Source organism: Phialemonium atrogriseum (genome assembly GCF_030411735.1).
Source record: "Phialemonium atrogriseum strain 8032-3 unplaced genomic scaffold QBC33scaffold_9, whole genome shotgun sequence".
NCBI classification, from domain to species: Eukaryota; Fungi; Ascomycota; class Sordariomycetes; order Cephalothecales; family Cephalothecaceae; genus Phialemonium; species Phialemonium atrogriseum.
The window spans coordinates 363,782-391,615 of NW_026848146.1; the positions used below are offsets into that span (position 1 = coordinate 363,782).

At 55.0% G+C, this 27,834-nt stretch overlaps 10 protein-coding genes across 10 annotated transcripts; 6 read left to right on the top strand and 4 right to left on the bottom strand.

The window, feature by feature from the left end:
• Window positions 1-384: 384 nt before the first annotated feature.
• QBC33DRAFT_377180 (uncharacterized protein) lies at window positions 385-985 on the bottom strand. Its single transcript, XM_060424030.1, has one exon. The coding sequence runs from the start codon at window positions 793-795 to the stop codon at window positions 475-477; it is 321 nt and encodes a 106-aa protein (XP_060284644.1). The 5' UTR covers window positions 796-985; the 3' UTR covers window positions 385-474.
• A 190-nt stretch (window positions 986-1,175) lies between these two features.
• QBC33DRAFT_514035 (uncharacterized protein) lies at window positions 1,176-6,318 on the bottom strand (the record flags this gene model as incomplete). Its single annotated transcript, XM_060426027.1, has 3 exons — window positions 1,176-5,475; window positions 5,570-5,818; window positions 6,116-6,318. 3 exons carry the CDS (start codon window positions 6,316-6,318, stop codon window positions 1,176-1,178), a joined length of 4,752 nt encoding a protein of 1,583 aa, XP_060284645.1.
• A 5,058-nt stretch (window positions 6,319-11,376) lies between these two features.
• Window positions 11,377-13,375, top strand: QBC33DRAFT_534953 (MFS general substrate transporter). The gene is made up of 2 exons (XM_060427578.1): window positions 11,377-11,517; window positions 11,635-13,375. The coding sequence occupies exon 2, from the start codon at window positions 11,681-11,683 to the stop codon at window positions 13,160-13,162; it is 1,482 nt and encodes a 493-aa protein (XP_060284646.1). The 5' UTR covers window positions 11,377-11,517; window positions 11,635-11,680; the 3' UTR covers window positions 13,163-13,375.
• A 608-nt stretch (window positions 13,376-13,983) lies between these two features.
• QBC33DRAFT_377248 (uncharacterized protein) lies at window positions 13,984-15,026 on the top strand. Its single transcript, XM_060424032.1, has 2 exons — window positions 13,984-14,252; window positions 14,336-15,026. Coding segments are annotated over exons 1-2 (522 nt in total). The 5' UTR covers window positions 13,984-14,251; the 3' UTR covers window positions 14,857-15,026.
• A 564-nt stretch (window positions 15,027-15,590) lies between these two features.
• QBC33DRAFT_534959 (uncharacterized protein) lies at window positions 15,591-16,926 on the top strand. The gene is made up of 5 exons (XM_060427579.1): window positions 15,591-15,760; window positions 15,822-15,914; window positions 15,974-16,106; window positions 16,167-16,251; window positions 16,310-16,926. The coding sequence occupies exons 2-5, from the start codon at window positions 15,841-15,843 to the stop codon at window positions 16,702-16,704; spliced, it is 687 nt and encodes a 228-aa protein (XP_060284648.1). The 5' UTR covers window positions 15,591-15,760; window positions 15,822-15,840; the 3' UTR covers window positions 16,705-16,926.
• A 200-nt stretch (window positions 16,927-17,126) lies between these two features.
• QBC33DRAFT_534962 (PITH domain-containing protein) lies at window positions 17,127-18,904 on the top strand. Its single transcript, XM_060427580.1, has 3 exons — window positions 17,127-17,280; window positions 17,542-18,092; window positions 18,153-18,904. Exons 1-3 carry the CDS (start codon window positions 17,202-17,204, stop codon window positions 18,501-18,503), a joined length of 981 nt encoding a protein of 326 aa, XP_060284649.1. The 5' UTR covers window positions 17,127-17,201; the 3' UTR covers window positions 18,504-18,904.
• A 2,569-nt stretch (window positions 18,905-21,473) lies between these two features.
• On the top strand, window positions 21,474-23,356 carry QBC33DRAFT_377418 (uncharacterized protein). The gene is made up of 2 exons (XM_060424034.1): window positions 21,474-22,895; window positions 23,013-23,356. Exons 1-2 carry the CDS (start codon window positions 21,816-21,818, stop codon window positions 23,061-23,063), a joined length of 1,131 nt encoding a protein of 376 aa, XP_060284650.1. The 5' UTR covers window positions 21,474-21,815; the 3' UTR covers window positions 23,064-23,356.
• An 81-nt stretch (window positions 23,357-23,437) lies between these two features.
• On the bottom strand, window positions 23,438-23,907 carry QBC33DRAFT_534969 (uncharacterized protein). The gene is made up of 2 exons (XM_060427581.1): window positions 23,755-23,907; window positions 23,438-23,648 (listed from the first exon to the last, which is right to left on the bottom strand). The coding sequence occupies exons 1-2, from the start codon at window positions 23,855-23,857 to the stop codon at window positions 23,497-23,499; spliced, it is 255 nt and encodes an 84-aa protein (XP_060284651.1). The 5' UTR covers window positions 23,858-23,907; the 3' UTR covers window positions 23,438-23,496.
• On the bottom strand, window positions 23,897-26,209 carry QBC33DRAFT_377381 (uncharacterized protein). The gene is made up of 2 exons (XM_060424033.1): window positions 25,653-26,209; window positions 23,897-25,599 (listed from the first exon to the last, which is right to left on the bottom strand). Exons 1-2 carry the CDS (start codon window positions 26,023-26,025, stop codon window positions 23,966-23,968), a joined length of 2,007 nt encoding a protein of 668 aa, XP_060284652.1. The 5' UTR covers window positions 26,026-26,209; the 3' UTR covers window positions 23,897-23,965.
• A 532-nt stretch (window positions 26,210-26,741) lies between these two features.
• Window positions 26,742-27,720, top strand: QBC33DRAFT_534975 (uncharacterized protein). Its single transcript, XM_060427582.1, has 3 exons — window positions 26,742-26,956; window positions 27,046-27,248; window positions 27,390-27,720. The coding sequence occupies exons 1-3, from the start codon at window positions 26,773-26,775 to the stop codon at window positions 27,549-27,551; spliced, it is 549 nt and encodes a 182-aa protein (XP_060284653.1). The 5' UTR covers window positions 26,742-26,772; the 3' UTR covers window positions 27,552-27,720.
• Window positions 27,721-27,834: the final 114 nt, after the last annotated feature.

Here is a 27,834-nt window from a genome sequence, read left to right on the forward strand (position 1 = left end):
CGCGGCGTCCCTGAGACGGGGATCTATGTCCATGATTTTCGACTTTTCGGCTAAACCCGTGGCGTCTTGGGGTTGATGATGCTGAACGGCACTTGGGAGACCCGACCGCCGATTTCGACGCTGTAAATGTCGGAGGAAAATAGGGCGACTTTGATAACCACAGCGGAAGATGGCTGAGTCTGCCAGCTGGTGCCGACGCTTCCGGTCGGCTCCTAGCAAAGGATTGTCCCGATGTAGGTATGTACTACCCCTGGTCCCAAGGAGTATAATTGGACCGACACTACATCCGTACATGTGGGCTCCATACACACGTTCTGCAGGTTGAAGGTAATGGAACTCACATTACCCTCTTCCTCTTATAAGGTCTCAGCCTGTTGATTCTTCATTCTCAAATATCAAATTGTTATTATTACATAGTACCTAGGTAGCTACTTGGGCAAGAGGCACCTGATTGCTGACAAAGCCTGGTCATGGTTACCCCTCGGCATTATCATAAACAGACAGAACGTCCTGGTTCCCAGGTAGAACAACATAACGTAAATCCCAGGCCATCTCCTCAAATCGTATTCCATTCTTCTTCAGCCTGCGACCTGGCACCCCAGTGTCACATGTGAGGACGTCGTCGCCCAACCCATAGTGAAACAAACGCCTAGTAACGCCCTGCTCGTTGGAAAGCAGGAAGAAGCCCTTCCACAAATAGCCCGCCCAAGACAGAGAAGAGAGAAAAGAGAGACGGAAAAAGGAAGCGTAAGTCGAAAAAGAAAGAACGGGAAGCACGAGATTGTACAGCTCCATCGTGACGAACGACAGACTTGGCTTGGATCCCTTGGGTATCTCCCCCGAATTCCACTCAAGCCAAGCTCAACATTACCAAAACGGTCCGATGATTGTCTTTGGTGATTAGAATAACGGGTTGAACGCTAGGCGCCAGTCCTAAGGCGTGGTATATACACAGACGTAAAACGCTGAAGACGACATGTGAGGCGGAAGCAAGCCGGCGAGTGCGAACGATGTACGAGAATATAAGACAGGGGCGATCCCAACTCAGGGACGCCGAAAATAACTGTTATGGTATCTCTTTGACGAAAAGAACAGCAGAGAAAAATGGTGCGATACGCGGTGAAAGCAGGCGGCGTCGACGAATAACATGGCGACCGATTCGGTGCAAGGGCGGTTTAGAACTGGGCCTCCTCCCTCAAACGGCTTCTCGAGCCCTGGTTGTTGAGGCCAGCCGGTCCCAGGAACATGCCGCTTTCCCGCCGACTCTTCGCGCTGTAGGGTTGGTCGTAAGGAACAGGGGCGCCGGGTTCGTAGATGGGTCGATCGTAGCCTGGCTGGGAACGTTGGCCGGGGGGTTGAGGGTGGAACTGAGTCACATCATAACCAGTGGGAACAACGAAGCCGCTGTCATATGCCGGCCGCAGCGAAATATGACTGCCGGCCTGGTTCTGTTGCGCAAGAAAAGACGGTTCATAGCTAGTCAGCCGCTGTGGCGGCGGGGTAGGGGTCGACCTCTGGGCGGCGTTTAGCTGTGCCATCTGTTGCATGCTCATGAGAGGAGCAGGCGGTGGGGTTGGTGTGCTCCGCTGGCCGTTCGGTGTTGGTGTGCCCCGCTGGCCGTTCCGCTGGCTCTGGCCCTCCAGGACGGCCTCCATGAGCCGCTGGCGGTGAGGGGATGAAGAGCCCGTTCCTGAGGTCGAGGGGCGGGGTTGCGAGTCGGACGGACGTCGGTCCTGGAAGCTTGGTCGCTCTGGATTGGACGGGCGCCTCTCCCTTTCAGATACGGGCGAGGGCAGCTCATAGTCAATTGGATCTATGCCGAAGACAGGCTCGTAGTTTTGGAGGAACAGGGCAAAGACCGGGGCCGGGATGTTGAGGGTCGGCGAGAAGACGATTCCAACGTTGCGCACCGTCATCTTGTTCACGTCTTGGTTGTTGATGATCTTGATTAGGAAGGCGATCAGGTACTTGAGCAGGGTGGCGTTGGCTTGCGGAAGCCGCTCCACCAGCTCGCCGAGGGCGGCGATCTTCTCCTTCTGGTTCGTCATCTCGGTAACCGAGACGAACTCCATATGCAGGTCTCGCGTCAGTATGGTCGTAGGAAGCTCACGAAGGTAAAGCTTGAGCAGGGAAGCGACAGCGTGGATGTCGTGATACTGCTCGTCGGTAATCAAATTGACGTCGCTCTCGTTGTTGAATCTCTCCCGCAGCTGCTTGATGACGACATTGGAGCCGCTGAGTCGGAAGATGCCCTCCTCCGAGGTGGCATTCTTGTAATCCAGGTACTGGATGCAACGGTACACAACCGCCGGCAGTGGGACATCGACATCCACGGGGCTATTGTATCGGACCGCCTCGGCAAGAGACGCCCCGAACACCTGGCGAACCGGCCCAGACTGCTGGCTGGCAGATGGCCCCGACTGCGCCGGCCCATTGTCGCTCCCGAAGAGGGAGTCTTGCCCGTCGCTAGACGTTCGAGTCTTGGGCCCGAATCCGAAGAAGCTTCGCTTCCTCGCCTTCTTCTCCTCTTGATTTGGGGGTGCCAGACCCATTCCCAGCTTTGAGCCCCACGAAGCCGAGTCCGAGATAACCTGCGGGTCTCTGGGCGCCGAGATGGAGTATGACTGCTGAGAGGTCATGGTCTGGGCATGATTATGGGGTGAGTCATAGTCATGATGTGGCCCATTCTTCGATCTGGATGGCGCGCCCTGGGGGATGTCGCCCTGCCTGGTGGCTTCGTAGCTGACCCCAATGAGGCTATTCTCGCTCTCATTGGCGTTCTGATGATGCTGCTGCCTCGCTTGTAGTTGAGTCCTCCTCTTCGCATTGATGCCGCTGGCACGATCCTGGCGGTCGTGGGTTTGCTCTTTCTTTGATGTCGCAGGCTCATCGTCGTCTGCATCTCTGTAGTCTATCCAACGGAGCAAAGCGTCAACCCACTGATCCCTCTCCTCGTCGCTCTCCGCGCACAAAACATGCTTCGTGATACTGTTGGGGTCTTTCTTCTTGGGCTCCAGAATGAGGAATGCATGTCGGTATTGGTTGTCGATGTCTTCCGAGCCCGAAGGGGCGCGTACCGGCGAAGCGCCATCGTTGTTGTGCTGCGATTGCTTGCCTATCTGCGACCTCGGCAGCTTGATGGTTCCCAGATGAGCCCCTCCAGGAGTCTCGTAATATCGCAGGTTGGGACCGTCAAGGACAAAGAACCGGGCTTTCCAGCCGCCAAAGTTCTTGCCCCGTTTGGTGAGATACCCGCTTCTGAAAGGCCGCCCGCCGGGCCCTGTCTTCAGGACGGTGTCTTTGGTCGAAGTCCGGACTGAATTCGACGAGCCAGTCTCGTCGGCATTCGGCGGCAGGGTGTTAGTCGACAAGTACCTGCATAGTTCCAGTGCCGTCGCGTTGTCGAGAGGCGTGTTGAGGAGCTCGTCCAGGTAATGATCGAGAGCCAGGCGGCGGGCATCGAGTTTGGCCGGAGCATGTCCAGTGAAGAGAGACCTCTCGGGTGTTTTCGCAGTGAAGGTGCTGCATTGCTTCAGCCTCTGGTCAAGCTTAGAAAGCGAGGCCGAGTCCTTTTCTACGCGCCATAATTCGCCACTGTCGGCCCTTGAGAATATGGCCAGAGTGAACACCGGGTCCTCCTCCAGCTGTGTCAGGGACAGCAAGCTGGCCCTTGACGGCTTCATTCGCGAAGACGCCACCCTGATGTCGATCGACGGCAGGGCATTTGGCGGGAGTAGCAGGTCGGGATAGTCCTCGGTGACGAAACCCTTGAAAATCCTGCTCCGTTCCGTCGGGCTCTCGCGACTGCTCTTGGTAGGGCTTGGTTGGGCGCTTTCTGATACTTTCTTCAAGATATTTAGAGGCTTTGGGGAAGTCAGGGTCAGGGGCTCTCCCAGTGGACCAGTCAACAGTGGCGTGTTGATTGGAAGCGGAATGGGCTGGCGCGGTGGTCGAGGGGACAAGGGCGTTCCCGGAAACGCCGTCACGCCGAGGGGCGAGAGCGGCGGCGAGGTCATACCGGGTGATTTCATACCCATGGGGCGAGGGCTCGACGGCAGGCCTGGGCTGAGCAACGCGGGCGGGGCCGCAAATTCCGGGTCCGGAGCCACGCTGCCGTTGAGAATTCCAGCAAGGGACGCAGGGATGTTATCCCGCTGGAGAGTCCCCTTGGTCTTGGACTGGGCGAGTCTTGGGCTGACTTGTATCTCGCTTTGCATGGCCGCCTGGTTGGTTCCCTTCAAGCTGCTGTTGCTCTTCTTGCTCTTCATGGAGAGACTCCGAACCTCGGCTTCTTTGAGGGCGAGAATTTCCCGATTTCGTTCGTCCTCCTCCCTCGTTCTTCGGCGGCCTCTTCGCTCGTCGAGCTTCATCTCGTCCACCTCCAAGATATCATCATAATCCGAGTCGGTCTCGAGCTCGTCGTCCGGCGGGATTGTGGGGCTTTGCTGTTGCAAGTTTCTGAGCTGCAGGGGAGCAGGCGGTAGCTTCCGCGGTGGCGGGGCCGCCGGCGGTGGATATTGAGCGATTCCCTCGTCTACCATCGGGGCGGCCTCGAAGGCAGACGTTGATGGCGGGGGGACAGGCGGGAGCCGAGGTGGCGGAACCCGTGGAGGTTCGCTCGGCAAGCTTCGCGACGGTGGCAAGCTGAGGTTGATGGGAAGATCCTTGGCGGCATCGGCTCGTCTCCTCTCCGCCTCTGCGTCTCTTTCTTGCTTGTCGTGATCGAATTGGTCCAGAGCGTGTTCAGATGACTTGGGCATGGTATGTGCGGGATCCAACATATCGCCCACTGCCGATGGCGGACCGCCGGGGAGTTGGTCTGCAGGAGGCGTGATGGGATATGGCGCTAGGGTCATGTCGATGGGCGAATGCTTCTGGCTGTCCGAGTCTAGGCCTGGAGAGACCGGGATTTCGAGGACCCGAGTCTTGCTGCTGGAATCTGCCGTCGTTTTGGGTGCGCTGGCGGTCGGAGGTCGGGCTGCCTGTGCAGGAGGTGCGGATGGAAGAAGAGGAACATCCGTCACGGCCATGACCTCCTTCAGCTTCTTCCTATACTTCTCCTTATCCTTGAGAGCCCTCTCCAAGTCCTTATTCAGGCCGAGGATCATAGCCCTCTGTTTGTCGACCAGCCGCCATAACTGAGAGTTTTGCTGGGATTGTGATTGCTTCTCTTTCAGCAGGTACCGGATTACCGCCTCAGCGCTGCCTGCCGTCTTTATAAGGCTAGCAATCTCGGGAGTTGGCGATTGGCCCTCGGGGGCCATCTTATTGGGCTGGGATCTTGAGGATATTGCGGATATGGCAGAATCTATCGACGAGTTCCGTGGGGTGCCTTTGGCCGGCTCCCCTCGTGAAGTAGGTGACAGGCCCGCCATTGCTGGCGATGGTTTGATGGCGGCGCCAAGAGGCTTTTCGGTCACGACTCGCCCGGGAGCGTCGCGAACGTCATTCGGGAGTCGACGTGAAGGATCTGGTCTGTAATCCGGTCAGCAAATTCATTCGGCCCACGAGGCACAGATAGGCCCATTAAGACACCCTCAAAGGCACAGAGGCCGCAAGATTGACGCACCCTGGACTGCTATCTTCAGATGTTTCGGCGCCCGACGAATCACTGTCGTAGTATGTCGTCTGGGCCGCCGATTTGGGGGTTCGCTCGACTTGAGAGGCAGCGGTGGCTATCTTCGGTGGCGTACGGGCGGATTGGGTCGGATGCGGTGGTGATGGGAAGTCGGATCGCGATGGGCTGGAGCTGGCACTCGATGGCGGAGATATAGCGGTGCTCGCATGCAGAGGGCTTGGAGCAGGTTTACGTTGGGATCTGTATCAAAGGAAAGGGGTCGGATCAGCACTAGTGTTTATGGGCACACTGTGGGCACCGAGGCCACTGCAGTATCTGGCACAGTCGCACGGCAGGACCGGATACCAAGCAGATCCCGGGGGGGCAAAGATGCGTTGTCGATGCTGTGTTCAACGTCTATGTTCCCCGAGTACCTAATTGGAATTCCTAGCGCTTGCCAGAACAAAGAGATCGGCCGAGGTTTGTTTGTGTCCGAAGAATCGGGAGAGAGAGTCGTCGATCAACAACAAAGGAGGAGCATGAAACGGGGTGGCTCACCTGGAAGGCGTTGGCAATGGGCTATGGGAGCCAGAACCGTTGATTGCCTGGCCGGCAAAAGGATGGGGTTGGATCTGAGCCCTCCCGATTGTAGGGCTGTCCTGGGCGTACTGCAGACTGGACTGGGAGGACTGGGAGGTCGACTGTCCAAGGCCTTGCTGGTCTGACGGGCCTTCACTCTCTTGGAGGGCAAGGTGCGACATAGTCCTGTATGCGACGTGGGAGTCGAGCCAATTGGTGGGAGGGTCAGTGCTCCGATGCACGACAACTCCTAGGCGACCCTGACTGATGTCGCATGTACTGGGGGCGAAGCTGGCAGCTTCCTTGCTGGTGGTGCTCCTTTGCTGTTGCGGTGATGGCAGGCGGGGTGCAGCGCTCAGCGCCGACTAAAGAATCTGGCTTCACTCGGCTTGTGCGCTGGAGACATGGAGGTTAAGAAGCCGGAGGGGAGGGGGCAACGGGTTTGTTGTCCTTCGTTCGACCAGGAGCTGAAGGTGGTTCAAATTGGTCGGGGGTCAGTCGGACGAGAACGGTTTACACCACGCTCCCGTTTCTGGATCTCCACTAATACCAGTTTGATAAACCAAGCAAGATAGCGGGTCGCCTAGCTATTGCATGCGCCCAAAGCAAGGTTATTCTGCAGGGCAAGCCTCGAGATGTCGAGTATGTATTGCGTAGCGAACAAGAGAAAATAGGTACAGGTGGTAATACGAATGAACGCCATGATTTTCCCATGATTCTGCCCAATGCGTGTACACCACTACGAAATGTCTTGCTGGGTCATGCTGGGTCTGGATTGGCTGGACTGCACTAAGAGCCGTTATCTTGGCCGAACCCAGAAACACAAGCAAAGACCCCATTCTGGTGCAGGTGGTTATGGAAGCCTAACCTGAAACCACGGCAAAGAGGTTTCCTCCTCTCATTATTCAGCCTGATCGGTACCTGAACCCTGTATTCGAAACTCGAACCAAGAACACACCTCACGGACAAGCAGAATTGAATAATCTATTTGTTTACCTATTCAGGGTCCTGTTTCCCTTCCTCTTGTAGAAGCTCCTGTCTGCGAGGGAAGCCGAGGACGCAGCTTCCAACGAGGGAGTGACCAAGTTTGCCAAGATTGGCCGTGTTAAGACAATACATGCCTACCACACAGTACTCTGCTAGTCCGTTCAGGTCCAATCGTCCGTGCTGCAAGTGGTATGTGGTCCGGTCGCCTGCCGCCATCAAACAGGGGTGCCTGGGCAATTTACTACACTAAAATATCAGGGACGCTCAGGGACAAGGTTCGCTTCCAATCAAGCCCCCGGATTTCCAGTTTCTCTGCAGTCGCCTGCACGGGCTCAATCAATTAACTCTCCGTTCCCTGTCTGCCACTGGGAGCACGCTTGCCGGTAGATGCGAGGCACTGTTCGGTCTCATACCGCAGTAAACCGGCCGGACGGAGGGCCGCCAGTTCACACTTGCAAACTCCAAAGATCCACTCAAGACACCAAAGATTGGAATGGAAGCTTTTCCTCCTCGTCTTGGCAGGTTCTACCTCAAAATGATAGCGCCAAAGGTCAAAATCGCCGTTAGGGGAGCCATTGGGAGGTACCAATTGAGACTTTGGAATTCTGGGACTCTGGGACTCTGGGAGTAGGGACCCCGTCATGTATCATGCAGGAGGTTGAACGACTGCAGGTACACTAAACGTATTATTTAGTACACTAGTAAAATCTGGATGCGCCCCTTGCGCCATCCGACATCTTTCTTGACTCCGAGGAAGTCATCCCGTGCTCCTAGACGCAGAAGTGGATGGGGTGTCTGTGGGGTACGTTATTGGTACCATTCCAAGAAGATTTTAAGATTTTCGCTGTCCACGTGTGGTCTAGAATTTTATTGTGACGGGCGTCCGTCTCCCTCAAAGGCCCCCGATAATTACCTAGGGCAGACTCCTTTAACAAGAGTCCTTTACAGTGGAAAATGTCCACAGGGTTAGGGTTGTCTTGCTGGTGGGTAGACGTGATTCCTGGGATAAATAAGAAAGTTGCCTCTGTGTCTCTGTTTCTTGCAGTTGATCAACACTGATTCATATTTATTTGGTTTTATCTTGACAAACAACTCTTTAACTCTCATATCTAGCCAATTAACCCCCTGTTCCGCCTCACACACCCGGTTACCTCATCGGAAAGGCGGTGTGCACGACCAACCTTTCCGTGCCCCTTTTTCTTGCCCGCAGCCACGAGCCACGATTTTTGGCCAAAGGCGGAAGCAGGCCGTGCCACTGGTATGCAGGTCATGTTGAGCAATCTGAGGTTTTCGAAACCGGACTATGCCAGGTCGAGGAGCGTCGTTGGGCTTTTAAAACATGACATCTTTGACGGCGCGTAACCCAAGGCCTAAAGACGGGGCGACAAACATTGCGGAAAACGCACGGAGCACCTTGCTTCTCAACTTCCCCAGCTCGGGTTGCTTCCTGCAGCCACACGAAACCCAAGCCATCGATGGAACGGAGGTTCCCGGAGAGCCGGGGCGGAAGTTGAGATGGTCCTGATGAGTCTGGATGACAGGAGGGGGTCTCATGGAGTCATGCATGCATAGCCACCCACGAGGACAGAAGGCAGGGACTGATCCCCCCAGCTTGGTGGAAATGGTGCATATGCGTGATGCAGCTCCAAGTCTACGCAGTATAAGCTTATCTCGCTCTACCCTCAAGAGTTGGGTTCTGGCCTCGATCCGACGCATAGTAGGCTGGTCCCTGCATTGCCGGGGTAAGCAAGAAGATAACATACTGTACCATGACCCTGGTTACACCATCCTCCTCTGTTGATGTTGCAGAACGAACGGATCCTCAACGGGCTCGATCTTGACCAAATCACCCCTGGAGGATAAGGATACGATCGGCAATCCAATGTTTTATTGCAGGTCATCTGTGATGCGGGAATGTTGTGCTCAAGTCTTGATGTCAACTCGCCAAGCCTTGGCACAAAGCCACTTCAAAAGTATGCCATGCAAGTGCACAGAAGCGGGCAAGCATCAGACGAAACCCTTCGAGTCCCCAGAGTGTAGATGGCATCTTCCCCGCACGTTCTGTCCGTAAGGGACCGTCTTCGATCGACTCCTGCAATTATGTCGAGCAATTAGAGGACCATCACTTCTCAAGCGAGCTGCAACGTCAAGGGAAAAATAGCCTTGAAACAGATCGGAATTGGGTTCTACACTAGCATCAATATCGTTACTTGGTCTCGGGTAGGTTTCAAGTTGGCAAGGGAGGCTTGTCTGTGCGTCAACTTTAGATTAAAAATAGCAGCTAGCGCCAGGCTTGTCCCCAAGCTAGCAAGTTTGTGCACGTGACTTCGCGAGTTCACTCTTCCTCAACGCGTCAACTTGGAACGCATCCTTGAGCGTGAACATTCGTCCTTCTGATCCGATATCTAACCTCCATATGCTCAACGCTGGAGAAGATAACGAGCAGTACCAGGCTGACGAGACTATCCAGCGAGCGAAAGCATGGTCTCTGTAGTCGAGAGTCTCGACTGGAGACGGTTTTTTTTACACAAGTGTTAAACAAGCTAGGCACTACTCGCAGGATCTAGCAGACCCATTCCGGATGGTTCTATTCAATTTGAACTCAGGAATAGGCTAGTATGAATTGGCCTACTTTGCCTACTCACAGAACAAGCAAAGTGCCAGATACCGCTCTGATCAGATAGCTGTCTCCAGGTTACAACTATCAACAACGGGGAAAATACTCTTGACCACGGAGGAACTTGACGATGTGATTCTCCGACGAAACGAAGCGGAGGTGCCAATCCAACGATATTCCTAAGCATCTCGTTTTATGGGCGTGCATGTAGAGAGACCCGAATCATGATCTAGACACTCTGATTCCTCGGGGTATCCGTCCTCCGTGACTCGGATCAACCATATCATGTCCGAACACTGGGCCTCCCACCGAAAGGTATGTCCGTTGTGTCAGATTTTGTGAGACGTGCTCGGCCAAATCTCAAGATTGCCGTCCCGTCCAGCTCCCTTGAACGCCTGCCCTTTGGCCGCCACTTTCCATTGGTCCCGGTATGCACCACTCCCCCGCTCAGGCTACTCTTCCAAGATCGGAATGGAGATGATAGATGAGCCGAAATCGGGTTCCCAGAGCCTTGCCCCTCGCGATTCTCCGTGTCTGAGAAGGGTGCGGCTTGTGACATCAAATGGGCCAGACTAACGGCGCAAGCTCACGCCGGGGATACTTTTGGGGAACTGAGGCCAAATATGGGTCGCATGGAGAAGGTGGCGGATCCAGGCTGATAGCACGTCACGCTTTCTCCGAACGTAGCACACCCATGGCTCTTGCTGTGGGAAGGGATCATTGCTCGGGGGCGAATGGAACATGGTCAGCATCGCAACCTTGCTGGGCACCTACAATCCTTGGAGACTGTCACATGCTGGTATTGTGAACCACCCGCAACATATTTGCCTCTGCGGCAGGGTCAGCCACAAGATAGCAACAGCAAGGATAATATGTCAAGATACCTATGGTAGACATGCGGTTAGCACCTATTGTCTACTAGGTACATATGCATTTCTATATATTTCCAAGTACGGTGGCTAACTGCGCATCATCATCCCTTCCCCAGCCTCGTCATCTAGTTGCCTGATAGGTGGATCTAGGTATTCCTTTCTAGCTGAAAGCCCACTTTAACTAGTCTGGAACGCTGGCTACTTTACCTTTGTCTGCTTGGTGATCCAGTACGTGTGTTCAGATACCTCCTCCAGTAAGAGGCATGTCATAATGTCAAGATCCTTCAGTAAGGCTGTCGAAAGGAGTCGTTGTAATCCGTAATGTTGCTTAAAATAACATCTCGAAATAAATAGCAGAGGAGCTAGAACCGTAATTTGGGCCACGAGAAAAGAAAAGAAAAGAAAAGAATAAAAGGAAAAGGAAAAGGCAAAAAAGTAAAACTAGTGTTGACGGTAGTGGTGGTAATGAAGCAAACGAAGGAAGCCAAAAAGACAAAAAGATATGACAAGAGTGAGATTCGAACTCACGCCCCTTTCGAGACCACGGAATTGATTGTTCAAGGTTTTGTAGACCTTAACGTGGCGCCTTGGACCGCTCGGCCATCTTGCCTGTTGCTGGAGACTACGGGCGTTATAGTTGCCGATATACGGAATTGGCTAGCGTAGCTAGTGGAGCAGCCAACCACACTGATAGGGATTAGGGCACTCAGTGCTTACCTGCCTTCCTAAAGTAGGTAGAGATAATGAATGGCTTTGTTCGTAATCATTTCAGATGGATGAACTGTAGTACTTCAAAGCAGTCACCTACACTGCATACAATTAAAAGTACATGATTGATGATTGATTGTTGTTGCATCTTGCACCCTCTACTAAAGAGTTCCAGGCAACGACCAATCACACATGTGGTATGTCATTGACCAACTCCAACCCTCCCAATATTCCCCCTGTACCTCCCTGCCCTCTCTCCTGGAACAGCGGAATCAGCGCCATGATATTTCAGGGATTCTCTGACATTGCGAAAGGTGGCTCAAGTTGAGTTGGCGAGGGACTGCCACAACTTAACTCAATATGCCGGCTAAAAACGCTGATGAGAATACGCCTCTTCTCTCTGGGGAGGATGTTACACGAAATGCAGAGCCAGGGACATTCGAGGCCACAACTCTAAATGAACCCGGTGCCAACGGGAATGATAAGCCGTTGCCCCGGCTGCAGATCGCTTTGCTCTGCTATGCCCGGGTTGTCGAACCGGTTGCCTTCTTCTGCATCTTCCCCTTCATCAACCAGATGGTGCAGGAGAATGGCAACCTCGACGATGCCGACGTTGGCTTCTACAGCGGCGTCATCGAGTCGCTGTTCTCGCTGACCCAGATGGCCGTCATGATCCTCTGGGGCGAGGCGGCTGACAGGCTTGGCCGTAAGCCTGTTCTAGTCCTCTCCTTGGCCGGCGTCACCGTTGCTACCTCCATCTTCGGGATGGCGAAGACGATCTGGCAGATGATCCTATTCCGCTGCCTCGCTGGGGTCTTCGCGGGGACTATCGTGACAATTCGCACCATGATATCCGAGCATAGCACCTCCAAGACCCAGGCGAGATCGTTCAGCTGGTTCGCATTCGCAGGCAACTTGGGCATTTTCTTTGGCCCGCTGGTTGGCGGTGCGCTTGCAGACCCAGCCCGCCAATACCCCAAACTATTCAAGAACATCCAGTTCTTCACTGATTATCCTTACGCCCTGCCAAACTTCGCCGTCGGCATCATCTGCTTGACCGCCACGATCGTCACCGCTCTCTTCGTCACCGAGACGCTGGTCAAGAAACCATCGGGCATCAGTGGTGATGATTCCGCACTCGCCGCGTCAAAGCCCCCTCCCCCCTCAAACCGGGAGCTTCTCAAATCGCCGGGTGTTGCCATGGCCGTGTACTCGTATGGCCACGTCATGCTGCTCGCCTTCGCATATACCGCCATTGTGCCCCTCTTCTGGTTTACACCCGTCCCTCTCGGCGGCTTCGGCCTGACATCGCTGCAGATCTCGCTACTGATGGGCGTCAACGGCTTTGCGCAGGCGATCTGGATCCTCTTCGTCTTCCCGCCGCTGCAGCACCGGATCGGCACGGCCGGCGTGCTGCGCGTCTGCGCCATCGCCTACCCGATCTTCTTCGCCACCTCCCCGCTCTTCAACGCGCTGCTGCGCCTCGACAGCCAGGCCGCCGTCACGGCCTTCTGGGTCATCATGCCCGTGAGCCTGGCCGTCGGGTGCGGCGTCAGCATGTCCTTCACGGCGGTCCAGCTCGCGCTCAACGACGTCTCGCCCAGTCCCCAGGTCCTGGGCATGCTGAACGCGCTGGCCCTGACGGGGGTAAGCGGCACCCGCGCGTTCTCGCCGGCGCTGTTCACGAGCCTGTTTGCCATCGGCGCCAGGACTCAGTGGCTGTGGGGCTACTCCATCTGGGTGGTGATGACGCTCGTCGCGGGGGCCTGGACGGTTGCGTCCCGGAACTTGCCCGATTACGATGAGATGAAGAGGAGGAGGGAGCGGGAGGGGGAGGAATAGACTTGGATAAGATCTAGCTACGGATCGGTTTCACGTACTAACCTGGGAGACTCTAAAAAAATTTGGGGCCCTTCCAACAAGTGGCTTCAAATACGTAGCTAGACCTTGACAAAAACAATACATGTGCCACATGACCCAGCCAAGTGAGGCTCGGCCTTCAGCCCAGAAATGGTTTAGATGAATTCGGGGTCCAGGTGCAGGCGCAAAATCTTGGCCCGAGACATCGTCGAATCTCGAAGGCGCCCGAAGTGTCGCGGCCAACCAGAATCGTAGTTGCGATTGAGTGGCTGGACGGGACGATGCGTGTGCCACGGCTCAGCAGGTCTTGGTAGCGCAGAAAATGCTGGGCGCATTGCGACCAGTGGTCGGATGACGTAGGTAGGCGATGTCATAGGGTGGCAGTCGGGAACCAAGAAACTCCCCATCCCTTCCGCCATCTGATATCGAAAAAGTACGGCAACGTAAGCGCAATATCAGGAATACAGGCCAAGCGGTCTTCCCTACTAGTAGATAGGATTGGCGTGTAAAAAGGAGGGATGTAGACATGTGGACCCTAGACTTATATTCTCCATCTCTCCATCCCTCCCAACCCCTTCTTCCCAAGTTGCCGTCCGACCTCGCAATATTGATCAGATAGCTCATCGCAGGGTCTCAGGGTCCTCCGCTGCAACTCTGCGCTTCTGCCTTTTTCTTGTCGTTGCATAAGCCGAGCCGCCGACAGCCTTGTGGGCTGTGCTGAGAAGGAAAGGTCTAGACAGTCTTGGCCGCATCTCTTCGTCGCTTAGCTTTCCACTGTCGAATTTATCATATTAGTACCATCCTTCCTCTACGAGACATATTTACATACTTTCACCGGAGACATCTATATGCTGTGCCAACAACAATCACACTCAGCAGCATCCTCAGATACATACACCCAACCATCATCAGCCTAGGCGCACACCACCGTACTTGACGCCCCTTAATCAGGTACAAAAACATCGTGATACCACGCCATATTCACGACGAAGTCTTCTTTGGATCTCCTCGTCCAGTTTCCATAACTGTTATTAAAGGATCCTTATTTGCTTCCTGGGATCCTTGGAAAAGAGTAAGTGGCCACAAACTAACCCCGGCCCCCCCCCCCTTTTAACCTTGCCTGCCGATCTCGGGACTAACCCTGCGAAACCTTAGTGTCTAGCCATAGAGATCACCGCTACGGCGCCGCCAAGAAGAGGCTCTACCTTGAGCCTCCCCGGAACGGGTCCGAGACGATCCGCAGGCGGGTGACGACGATCATCCCGGCGCCAGCACCGCCGTGCCCGCCACCCGTGATCGTGGAGCCCCCGCCACCGCCTCCGCTCTGCCTCCCGCCGCCGCCCAAGCCGGCCGAGCCGGAGACGATCGACGTGATCGCCGTCGACGTGGCGCCGTCGGAGCGGAGCAGCAAGAGCAGCCGCAGCCGCAGCCGGGGCCGCCGGGCGTCGCACGACTGGGAGAGGGAGAGGGAGGTCTATGTCGAACGGCAGACGTTCGTCCCCGTGCGCGTCCAGCCAGAGTACGAGACGTATCGCTATGTCGAGGGCCCGAGGAGACCCCCGGCCCCGAGCCCGCCGAGGAGCCCGCCGCCGAGGAGGAGGAGCGTCGAGGGAGGCGAGAGGATTAACATATTGATCGAGGATAGGCATAGGGAGAGGGAGTATTGCCGCAGGTGACGAGGGCCACTTTTGAGGGAGGGCCTACTTGGTTGTAGCAACAGTATGCTACCTGGAAGCATGGGCTTTTTCTTTTATTCTAGGACCTGCGGGGGTTGTCGTGTCTTCATTCATGCTTGAGTGTCTTTTGTCCTGCGTTATTTGTACTGGAAAAACAGCGACAGGCTCGGTGTTTTGCAACAATGGGGTGGGTTTTGCTAGATGGCTTTGGCCATGATTCTGGCTTTTTCTTGATGTCAACCTAGATAACGAACGTCGTGGCCTTGTATTAGTCCCCGACGTCTTCAGTCTATATGGCGACGGGCTTTTACACGAGACAAAGGCTGATATACCCATTTCCCGCCTGACCTGGCTCTCGGCGCACACTTATGCGATCTCCAAACATATGTTTTGCTTTCCCGGCGACATGACTGAATCTAGTTTGTCAGGATCGTCTTGATCGCCCCATGTTGACTCCTCGAGACCGTGGGACCCGCCCATTCCACTCGCCCTATCCAATATGATCCTCGAGGGTTCCAACTGTTGTATATATTTACCAAGGACCTGAATTTCTGACTCCCACGAAAATTTCTTCATCCCACAGACACTTGTCTGCCCTTGATTTCTACCCTCTGGTCTCTGTCATCTGTTGAGGTCGTCAATATCCCGTGTCCGTCCCCGTTGAGAAACCTCACAGAGTCAGTTGAACTTCTTGGCGTTCCCATCCATTTCCACGTTGAAAATAGAGGTACAGAAGCTGATTCAGGGAACCACTCGGACAGGTACCTAGGCACTCAAGTTTCTGTGAGGTTTGTCTCTTCCTCCTTCTCGGATTTCCGCCTCTGCCACAGCCCACGACGTCCTCCGGGGACGAAATCTCTCGACCTAGCAGCAGACGACATCAATTTTCAAGATCGAAACACAGGCAAGTCCGCGTACATTGTTTTCCGAGACGCCCCTCTTTTCTCTAACCTATTCCCTTCCAGTGGCATAGAGTTTAGGAGAATGGCTCCTATGAGCATCATCGGCATGAGCAACGGCCAGGGCGGCACGCGTCCTGGTATTCAGGGTACTAACGGGTAAGTTTCTTCCTCCGCCTGATGCTTCGCAAAGTATAGGATACGAGACATTTCTCTAGGGACCCCTCCGACTGGTGGGATGACGAGAATGGCGACTTGACGATCCAGCACCAGAACTGCATGTGGAACGTCCACAGTGCCATTGTCAAAGAGTCGGGCTGGTTCCGGGCCGCGACCCAGGACATCCGCTTCGTGAGATTCCGGCCTTCTCTCCTAACCATGACCTTGCTTTGGTTGCTTACAAGCATTTAGAATGGCGTGCTTGACGTTCCCTCGTTTGGCGAAGTGAAGACCGCGAATATCTTGCACGAGGTCCTTGCCTTCCTGCATACCGGAGGTCAGTTTCAACACTCGTGTCCGGAAGGCTTAGCTTAGCTGACAATAACCTCGCACAGAATTCGCCTGCAACGTTTGGGAGGAAGTTCCGTCCTTCCTTACGTGCATCCATGCATACTTTGTCGCCGAATTCTTCGAGATCGAGGCTCTGAAGAAGGAAATGGTTTCGCGAATCAAGAACCTCTCCAAGATCGTTATCTCCATCTACGGCAAGGACCGAAAGCCGCTGTGGCAGATCGGCGAGACCGAGGAGAAAACCCATCTGCGCTCCTTCCTGCGGGCCGTCACTGAGACGGAGACGAAGTTCGACTGGCGTGCGAAGTTGCAGAAGGCCCTCTACGATTCTGGAGAACGGATGGCGGCCCGCCTTCTGGAACTGCCCGAGTTCCAGGAGTTCGTTGCCACCGAGATTGGCAAGAACTTTTCTCGAGCAATTGGTCTCCGGGACTTTTGAGAGGACTGCTCCTGGAATCGGATTCCGTTGAAGATGCGTTGGCAATCCCCGTCTAGCTGATCGTAGAGTTTACCTTTTCAGGGGATTTCTCAGGGTTAGACATACAGGGATAAGTGCTATTGGCAGCTCTATTCAAACAATGGAATCGTACAGAAGGCCCATAGGAGGAATGGCTATCACAGAAACTCGCCTGTCCCAGCTCTTTCAACCACAAACTTCTTTACTACCAGGTCGCGATGACCGAGTCCATGCCTCCGTGGTGACAAGTGACTGTATCCGTATAAGCATCAGTATTCCACTAATGAGATTTTGACGGCCCCGAACAGAAAGACGCTAAGCTAAAAATAGAATAGCACACCAAAGTTGGTTCCTTGCATGGATGAGCACCAGCGCGGGGCAACTTGCTTGTCATCAGCTTTCCATCCATTTCTGTTTCTGCTCGATTTCGGAGACGCTATCCTCCAAACCTACGACCTTCAGCAACTAGGCGGCCCAGTATGTCGAAGACGGTGCAGATATCCTCACCGGCACAGCTGAGTGACCTGCTGAAGGCATCCAGAATTGTGGTGGCCGACTGTAAGTGTTCTTTGGCCGTTGAATCCCTCCCGCCATTCTACCCCACCGCTACGCGTCGAGGATGCCTTGGAACATCGAGGCTCGGGGGGATATGGATACGGCAGCGACAGGATGGATTTCCGCCATGACTGTGTTGCTTTTAAGTCCCTCTCATTCTGGAGCTACCTCGATAATAGCCAAGATGAAGGAGCCTCTCTGTCCCTCTCTGTCGTCTTCCCAACTCGCCTCCCCAGCCTACTAACCTTCAACCCTGCTTCACAGTCTACGCCGACTGGTGCGGGCCTTGCAAGCAGATCGCACCTATCTACGAACAGCTGTCACAGGGCCTCTCGCGCGAGAACGTCGTTACCTTCGTTAAGGTCAATACCGATCAGCAAAAGGAGATTGCGGAAGCCTACGGGGTTACAGCACTGCCAACATTTATTGTCTTCCGCGATGGCAAGGTAATCGAGAAGGTCCAGGGCGCAGACCCTCGGAAGCTACAGGAAGTGGTCAAGAAGCTCGGAGCGGAGGTCGAGAATGTCGGCACCGGAGGCGAGGCGAGCGGCAGCGGAAGCAGCGGGGCCAGCTGGAGGGGCGCCGACCTTCCGCGAGGCTACACCGATATCACCAGCCAGATTGAGATCCAGCGATGTGAGCTCCTGAACGTCGCCTCGGATACCGGTGGCGTCCGGGTTCTCTTCGATTCTGCGAAGCCCAGCGCGCTTGCCGGGGGCAAGGCAAATGCAAAGGACTGGATTGAGAGCGATACAGACGAGCAGCTGATGTTGTTCCTGCCCTTCCAGTCGATGATTAAACTCCACACTCTACAGGTAGGCTTGCGAGCCTAGCCCATTGACCTCCAGCATAATCGCTAACCGTGTGGGACGCAGATCACCTCTCTCCCCCCGACCGACGTCGACGACGACGATGCACCAATGAGGCCGCGCACGATCAAGCTCTTCAGCAACAAGCCGCACAATCTTGGATTCGACGAAGCCGACGACACCACCCCAACTCAGGTCATCGAGCTCTCGGAGAATGACTGGAATAAGGACGGTACTGCCAACATCGGCCTGCGCTATGTCAAATACCAGAATATCAACAGCCTCGTCATGTTCGTCGTGGACGGAGACGGTGACAGCGAGAAGGTACGGCTGGATCGAGTGAGGCTGGTAGGAGAGTCTGGCGAGAAAAGAGAGATGGGCAAGTTGGAGAAGATTGGAGATGAACCTGGAGAGTGATCTGATTTACGGCTTTACGAGAGGGTTGAAGACGCGGGCACCGTCGTCGTCTATCTACATTAAACAGGTGTAATTGCTGGCTTCCGGTTGGCAGGCTCGATGACAGGGAGATAGCATGGCAGGGAGACACATGACTTTGGCGAGCTTCGAGTTTTGTAATGAAGCTTCCACATGAATAGAGAAATGGGAGGGCCCTCCTGCGCAGCTCACTTCATCCGGAGTGTTCGTGTCGCTAATGGTTTAGACTTTGCTACCTACCTAAGTTCTTCGTGCTACTTTGGAAGTCGCCCAGAAGCCCCGGGGGCAGGCATCCCCTCGTGGTCGGTCGGAAAATAGGGGCTAGGGGAGTCACGTGGTATGCCTTGCCGAAATCACGAACATCCTTGGACGGACATTTTGACGCGCATTAGCATTGAAATTATTTACGGGCACAGATTAGACGACGGATAAATTAAAAAACTCCTGTGTCCCAACCTCATTCCTGGGAATGTGGTAAATCACCGATCACGGGAATCAGCGGCACGATATGAGCTTCGCCTTCTTCCTGGTCAGAGTGTCACTGGACGCAGCTGTCACAACCTAATGCGATGGAAATGAGCTTGTCTGTACTATACCTCTCGTCTGGACCAAGAGGTTGGCCGGCTGAGGCCAAGAACGAGGTTGGGGCTGCCAGCCAAGAGCCGCAACGTCCCCTCTTCTCTTCTTCATACGAGGAGCCCCCTTTTAGCCGCACTCCCCATTCCCCAATCGTCTGTCTGGTATTGACGTCTGAATGGGTGTTTGAATATATGTCCATCCTCCGCACCACCACCCAGCCCGCTGAGAGAGGCAATGCTCCTAGGTGGACTGACTGATGCGGAGGTCGGCCTGCAATATGATCGATCTGTGGCACAACTGACGCTACGTTTAATATCCATGGAAATCCCTTTGCAGGGAAGGATTCGAGCAACACGGGTAATGTTTAAGTCATGCCAGCCGCACGAAGAAAAAAAGAAGAAGAAAAGAAAAAAGCAGGCGAGACGAAATGAAGTTTTTAATATCGAAGCTCGGGGCCCACTGTCTTAGTCATCCTGACTTGGGCGAATTAGGGCTGGCTTCGTTTTGACTAGGCCGATTCCAGAAGCACAGGAATAACAATGAACCATATCCCGCCAAGTGAAACCTCCCTGGGTGCCCATGGCGGGCCCGGCATCTGATAAACCGGCCCCCAACTTTCTCGTCAGATGAAGTTCTAGAAATTGCAATTGTTTTCTCCTCAACCATTGCGGTGTGTCCGTTGATAGTGAGATGTGCGATGTGCGCGAAAGCTCTGTGCGACCCCGCCCACGGGACTCTCACGGAGCGCCTTCCGGATTTGATGGCGCCCATACGAAGAGTGTACCTCCAGGTGACCCCGTGGAAGTTTCGGGAAACAAGCTTGGAAGGTTACAGGACGAGTAATCTGTACTGTGGTATACTGCGTAGGTAGCTATACCCTGCGCGGATTAAATGACACGCAACCTCCCATTTCTCGCTCCTTTTTCATCTGGAGTATGCATGCCCATTGCTACGCAATATGATGCATGCCAGCCTGCAAGGCCGGGGGTGCTGTCCCTCGTCCCGCTCAGCATCGCATCGCATCAACCACCACAGCGCCTCCTCTGTGGTTCCCTGCCCGTGTCTTCCACCTCTCCCTTCACTCAGACCGCCGCCAATGCATCAATACTCCGTCTCCCTGTCCAACGACAGCCGCCCCATAGTTTGCCGTGTCTGCAGCGGCTCTCTGAATGGCCTTCCTCTGGCCCCAATCAGACGAAGCAGCGCTGTCCCAACTCCCAAGCCCAACCTCGCTTCCGTCCCTCCGCATTTTTTTTTTGCGCCATTTCAATAGTGTTGTAGCGTCCCGGGCCAGCCTGCCCCCTGCCCCCCTGCCCCTACCCCCACACCCAGGGATTTCACACCCTCCCAATCGCGAAAGCCGGCGCACAACTGCAACTCTGTTTCGATGGTGCCCATACGTTACCATGGATTCTATGTAGGATCGGTAAGCCAGCGAAATAATGAATTGGGACGCTACAGGAATAAAACGTGGCCCCTATATGCTAAGAATAGCTCGGCCACCCCCCCCTACCATGCCCCATGCTTCCATGCAGCCAGCTACCACCTTGTTCCAGGCTTTCCAGCTTTCCAGCCTTCCGCAAGCAGGTGGTTGAACCAGGGAGGCGAGAAGTTCCTTTCGAGTACTCGCATCGGGCAGCTGCCTGGCCTCAGACTGGCCAACTGCCACCCGCTGCCACCATGCATGAGAATGACACGACCATGACCAAGACGGGCAGCCAGCGCCCAGCGATTGACCATGCGGCATGCGGGCGCGCAAGGAATGCCCCGGATGAACCGTGGGCCCATCTCCGCTCTGACCCATGCCGTGACAGTCGGGTCAGTGCCAGGCGCAGTCCCGTGTGCCAAATTACCACTTGCGGAAGGTTTCGCCTTGCCCTATCTGATCTCCATCTCGCGCTCAGCGGGCACGGGCAGGCATATGCTGGGATTGGGAAACACTCTATTCGAGTGACCTTTTGTGGCCCCCCTAAACCCCTTTTCGCCTTGTTCCCGGGCCAGCCCAAGGTGCCCCGGGCTCCAATTGCTTGATTCAACCCTTAGCTCATGCTCTGGTTCGCCCATCCTGCTCAACCGTCAAGTGACATGAGCTGAAAACCACTAGAAGCCCCAAAACTTGATCATGCCCGATCTCTCCCCATTTCCTCTCCTTCCCAACTTCCCTATTTCCATATTTCGCCCCCCTACCATTCCTAATTTCCTCCCTGATTTGATCCAGAGACCCGGAGGGGCATGACGTGGTACTGCATCGTTCTGCGGCGCCCTTGAATCGGAGATCCTGTCGTACTAGATCTCATAACACCTCGGTAGACCCATCACTTGTGTGGCTTGCGCCTTCATACCATCCAATTCCTCCTCAACCTTAACCTCCACTGCTTCCTTGGACCCTACGTGATATTCGAGCGGATATCAAGGCCATAATTCTCGGGTTAACACAACCGCACTCTTAACTCGGGCTTTATTTCAAGTAGACCTGTCGTTGTCGTCTTATAGTTGATCGAATTATTTGGAGTGGCGTTCAGGCGGCTCGCCATCTTGCGGTGTGTGGATCGTCCTTGACGTGGCCACCGAAAGTGAAAAGAGGTTGGGCCGGGTATTTTCCATCTCGACATCATCCCAAGTCATCGGGATCATCACCACAGCGATACCGGCAAGCAGGGTCTCGTCCTGCTTAGCTATATCTTGCGTGGGTTGCGACAGCCCCTGCTCGTCACAATGCATTATGACCATCAACACCACTGTCCGGTCAACAACACCATGTCAGAAACATTCACCTATTTCCCCAAACTCCCGGCCGAGATACGGTCCATGATATGGGAGTATTCGCTCCCGGAGGAGCGAGTGTACGAGGTCCTCGACGCCCCAAACGCAAAGCTGCGGACCCCTGCCCGGCAAGGGTTGATGTTTGCCAACGTCCACCCGGAGCCCCCGCCAGCTCTCGCCGCCGTCTGCCGCGAGTCGAGATACTTCGTCCTCCACCACTACAAGCCGCTGACCCTCGGCGCAACTACCAAATACGTTGACCTGTCCCGCGATATCCTGCTGCTGGAGCCCTACCTTCTTGTCAAGCGGCTCCATCGGACACTGCACTTCATGAGCCAGATCCCCCTGATACGAGACAACATCAATCGGCTGGCTCTCGGGACGTCGTATGGCGTCTACACGGGCATCTGCCACCCCGTTCTGAGCTGGAAAGTCTCAAAGACCAACATGGGCAAGATGCTGTCTGGTCTCGCCAAATTCCCACGCCTAAAGTTGCTCATCTTCATCGTCCACCAGGAGTTCCAGTTCGAATTCGACTTCCGCTACCCGCCCAGTCTGGGTTACCCTCATCACCCTCATCACCCTCTTCATTCTCATCACCCGCACCACCACCCCATCTCTTCCACCGGCCCGGACCACGGGCTCTACTTCCCACCACCCGGAAACCATCCAGGCATCTCCCCAAGCGGCGCAGCAGTAGTAGCAGCACCGCCGCCAACGGCACCGCCACCACCGCCCACACAGCTGATTCCGCTACTCCCACTCCCGCGGCCCCAGCTCGTCCACCAGGCATACCGCTTCAAGTTCGACATCGAGGCCAACATCAACCACACCCCGCGGCGGCCCCACCTCAACGAGCTGCTCTACTACCCGCTGGACGTGGACGAGGACAAGGACGACTGGGACCTGAACGACGAGGTCGAGGAGAGCGAGTGGTTCGACCCCTGGCCGACCAACGACGACTGGCGCCGGTTCCGGCGCAGGTTCCAGAGGGCCATCAACCTGTCGCTGGAGATGGACCTCGTGGGGGGAGCGGATCCCGCCGGCGCCGGAAAGGGTTGCCGGGGCGAAGGCGGTGCCGGAGGGGGCGGGGGTGGGGGCGGGGAGGGGAGGGGCGGGGAGGGGAGGCGGAAGGTGCCGGTGCCGGAGCTGAAAGGCGCCAGCCTGCTTTGGCGTTATACACGGGGTACGTACGGGTAACTGTTTTATTTCGCTGGATTGGACAAAAAGGGGGTTGGTTGGGTGGCGCTATTTGGAGGTTGGCCACCTCGGAGGGTGGCTGTTTATGCTGCTCTCTCTCTCTACGGACCACTGGCGCATGGCAACCACAAGGAGGTTGGATTCCTGCTATAGATCATAGAAGCCAGTTTAATACCCGTAGCCTGTCGCTACCAGGCAGAGTGAAAAGAGATATACAATCGTTAGCTCCGTCGTCGGGCAACTACTTAGTTTTAATATATTTCTATTCCCACCGATCTGGTTGCAATCTGTGGCTGGGCGGATCATGACGGGACAGAATAAACAAAGCGGCTTCTCCCAGGAATGATCACCAACACGACCCCGGGGCGATTTCAGCCATCTCGATTACCCGGGGAAAAAAACCAAAACAACAATAAGACTTCCCGTTTCCCCGCTAGCAGGCCCAGCCGTTCCCAGCCTTGCGGTTCGGCACTCGCCTCTTTTTAGCCTTTTCAGAAAGGGCTGGGGGGGAGAGGATGTGTGATCGCCTCTTATTAGCCGTCACTCGGGACACCTTACGCCGCAGGGAATATGGGGTGGCAAACGGTACGCAACCACAGCCTTGCTATCTCTCTCTCCCTCTCTCAGACAGTGGCCCACGAGGAGAACCTAGAAACTCTTAAGTCTCAACCTTATTTACGTTGCCCGCCAGGAAAGAGACCCAGCCCAATTTCCGAGGTAGGCCAGGACGAAAGAAGGATGAGTCTGATCCAAACCCCCACATAACACAACGATGGCATCCAACCCAAAACCATCCCCCCCCCTGCCTGGATAACACGGAGCAGTCACACCATCCATCCTCGAGGTAACAAGTCCCCATAACGCCCGCCCGGGAGGGGGGGAATCCGTTGGGATCCCGAGCCTCAGACCGCCGCCCGGACACGGATCCTGACCACGTCCAGGCCGCACGCAAGCACGACGCAGTCGCGGCTGCCGGAGTCGACGTCGACGGCCTCGGGCATCGAGCGGGCGTCAACTGCTCGGTGGTTGTCGTCCTCCTCATCCTCCTCCGGAAGCAGCCACTCGATGCTCAGCTCGCGGCTGCGGCTCCGGGGGACCTCCAGGAAGACGGTCAGGCTCCCTGCCGAGTAGCCCCGCGTCGCCGCCGCATGGCCGCCGATGATGGTGCGTGTCGTTGTCGGCTGGCCGCGGGTTAGGGGTGTTATTTCGGAGCCGGTTGGTGGAGGGGAGGGGGTTGGCGTCGGGGTACTCGACTTGGACGGGACGGGGGGTGTGGGTTTGTCGTTGTCGGGTAGGCTGGTGTTGCTGGTCTCGCCAGGAGGTGGCAAGTGTACCGAACTGTTGGGCATGTCGAGGGCGGCCGCGTGTGGTTCCCCTGCTGCCAGTAGCTGCGGGGAGAGCTGGATTGGGGTGGTGGGATGACTTGTCCTTGTTGCCCGGGGGGGGTTCTGGGCTTGCTCGTTCAAGGGACCAACTAGCGGATCCTCGTGTTGTGACCTAGCGGAACTGAGGATGGTGGACAGAGAGGTTGAGATGGGGAAAATGGTGCTTTCGTTCGGCAGCATGGTGGCCGCTCGCCTGGCAGAGCCGAGTAGCTTTTTGCTCTCAGTGAGTATTTGGGCTTCCAGGAAGAGGTTAAGCTGGACCTGTAAGTCGAGTAAAACCGGTAGGTTCGGCAGCCTCCAGGCTGGATAGAGCCGCCCATGGGATGCGGGAATGTGGAACTGTCCATGCAGCCTGATGAACGCATTGCATAGATAGCAGGCATCTTTGTTGGAACAGATCACCCTCGGGGTATTCTCGACGGGGTGTGATAGTTCGTAATAACTCAAGATCTGGATCTCAGCGTGGATCTTGGACTCGTTAAATGCCTTGCTTGCCTGTGTGACAAACTGTTGGGCGATATTGGGCTCCGTCGTACCCAGCTTCCTGCACAATGTATCCAAACGCAACTTGGCACCATTTTTGCAGCGCGAAAAGCATTCCAAGAAGTTCGGGTTATCCAGTCTTTCAGGGACTCTGGCAAGGTGTTCCTCGCTCAGCGAAATTGGAATCACGGTTGCTTCGGCGAAGATGTCAAACGTCTTCGCAGTCTGGTAGAGATATCGGGAGCACTCGCGGTATCGGGCAAGCTTTCCAAGGCGCCTCGAGAATCCTTCCCGGGTGCTGGGATTCAGCAGATTTGGGGGTATGTCTTGAAGGAGGCGCGGTATATCCACAGCTCGGTTAAGGCGACTTGCCGCAGTTATCATCTCCTTCAATCTCGCATCTACTTCGCTGGCGTCGCATGTTTCCAAAGCATCCAGAGAATCCTTCAATATGACCGACTTCTCAAGGAATAGGGCAGCTTCTCCTCTAAGCCGTCGGCGCTGGCGCACGACATCGATAATGGTTTGGACAATGTCGCCGAATAATGTCTTTTTGTTGTGGGCAGAGGATAGCCCCGGGCGTTTCGAGCCGACCCGGAGGAGTATCTGGCGCCGTGTCATTGACACAACGGCAGAGAGGGTCTCCCTGTAAACATTCTCATTACTGTCTGCGTTGCCGTTAGTCACAGCTACGGCAGTGTCTCCGATCAAAACTCGGTACCAGGTCTTGCTCTAGCGAGAACGCTGAAAACGGACTCGAAGCCAACCTTGATCCGCTCCAAGATTTTAACCCCATCACTAGGGGCTTGCTTATTTATGGCTATGACAACTTTGACAGCTTTCGAGGCCGAAACCTCTTCCACTGATAAAGCTATCACATGGTTTGGGTCACCAAACGGCCCGGCCAAGAAGGCTAGAGAGCTTGCGAGGCAGCATTCGTTGTCGAAGGAGAGGCTTCTCCTCCGATCGTCTCGGCCTTGGAGGGGCCTGTTCAGGTTGACGGAGGGACGCGAGGGCAATTGGTTTAGAAGAGATAGAAGAGCTATATCCTCTCCACATCTTATTGTCTGATAAGACCATTGTCCCACAGCCATGGCCAGAATGAACAGAGGGCCAACATCGGGTATTAACAAGGTTAGAGAGGCGGGAGCAGAGCGTGCGTATCGCCATCTTTTGTTCAAGAACCGACAAGAGCTCTGCGTTCAACAGCCATGACGAGGCTGGGATGACAGCATTCAGTCATCTGTCGTAAAGCCAACTGCATGTCTCGGGTCGTCGGATTGGTCGTCAGGTACAGACATCTGCGGGAGGCAGACTTCGTCTTGACCAAATCGAGTGCTGAGCGCAGCTGCCCCGCGACTTGGATTTATGTGGCTGCCCAGGGTAATCCAGTGTGGTGCCGCCGCCATCGGGGTTCCATCTCTGGCGAGATGCTTGCCCGGACCGATGAGAATTATTGGCTTCAATTGTCGCTGTCGACATCCAGTAGAGGCTGGCCATCCCCACTTGGGGATATAACCCATCTCGGCCATCCAAAGTGTTGAAATGAATCCTCAAACGGACGCATTATTTGCACCAACTCCAAATCTTCCCAGGGTCTGGCTGAGATGAGGGATTGGCGGAAGGCAAATGGCAAAATGAAGTCTCCTTGTTCTTGGAGCTGAGTAAAACTGAGAGGACTTCCATGCTGGTTACCTCCTGAGATAGCGAAAAGGTCTGACGATTAACAAACAGCTTAGAATGCCTGCCAAAATATGATATAAGGTAGGTACCTACCTAAACACCCTAAAACTCTACCTAGGTTCTAAGTTGATGGAAGGAATCCTTCAACCCTGCACGCGATGATACTTAAGGTGTGTCAAGTTGACCGAGCACTCTGGCCGCTAAGTGTTCCAAGTGCGCCTTCTACAAACAACATTCATATATCGGCAAGTAAATTCTCTCGACAGATACCTACCTACAGACCCGGTGTAACAGTTATTTTTGCAATTGATTCATTTCATCAGATAGCAAATATGTCATCATGTTAGTGTTCCCTCTTCCCCTTATGGCAGGCCCAAGCCGCACCGACTTGAGGTTCGCTAACCGACATCACCGCATTTGATATGGGACAGTCTTCAGCGGCGCGGCAAAGCTGCTGCACAGCTCCAAGCTGCCCGAAGACACAACCACACAGCAGGCGATTGCGATGCTACAGGACCATGAATTCTTCCTCCACTGTGACCCCCACATGGCCAAGTTCCAGCCGGTAGAGACCGACACGCATGCACCAATCCCCGAGAGAATCGAGGCGCTCGGCGAGACCAAGTCGTATCAGGTCACGGATGTTGTCCACGCCCTCCCTGCCGGCCTGTGGGACTCGAATGTGGTCAGCACGTACGAGTTCACCAACATCAGCAACGGGGTGTTCGTCCGAATTCGCAGTCCAATGTCCGTGGTCATGGACACCATCTGGGAGATCAAGGGCGAGGAGGGCCAGCTGGAACTGGTCGAGGACGTCGATATCAACTGCTCCATGTTGCTGGTGTCCATCGTCAGGTCGCAGTGTGAGAACGGTTGGCAGAAGATCCACGAGAAGATGATCGGCAGGCTCAGGGAGGGTCCCCAGAAGACTCCATGATGGCAACCTCTGGCCCCAGTTTTGTTTCATTTGGTTTGATGCGTCTTGTCAAGAAGCCATCGCTCTGTTGTGATCGATTACCCTGCTGTCACGACCCCCAAGGTAGTCTCTGGCAGAATTCTTACCGTGGAAACTAGAGCTTGACCTTTTCAAGTCCTGCTCCGGCAATGCATAAACCTCAACCTCAACAAGAAGGGAAAGAGCTCTCATGGTGCCACAGTCTGTCACGATGACCAAGTCATGGCCCTTATGTTGCCTGTCGGATTATCCTGGGCCCATGTCA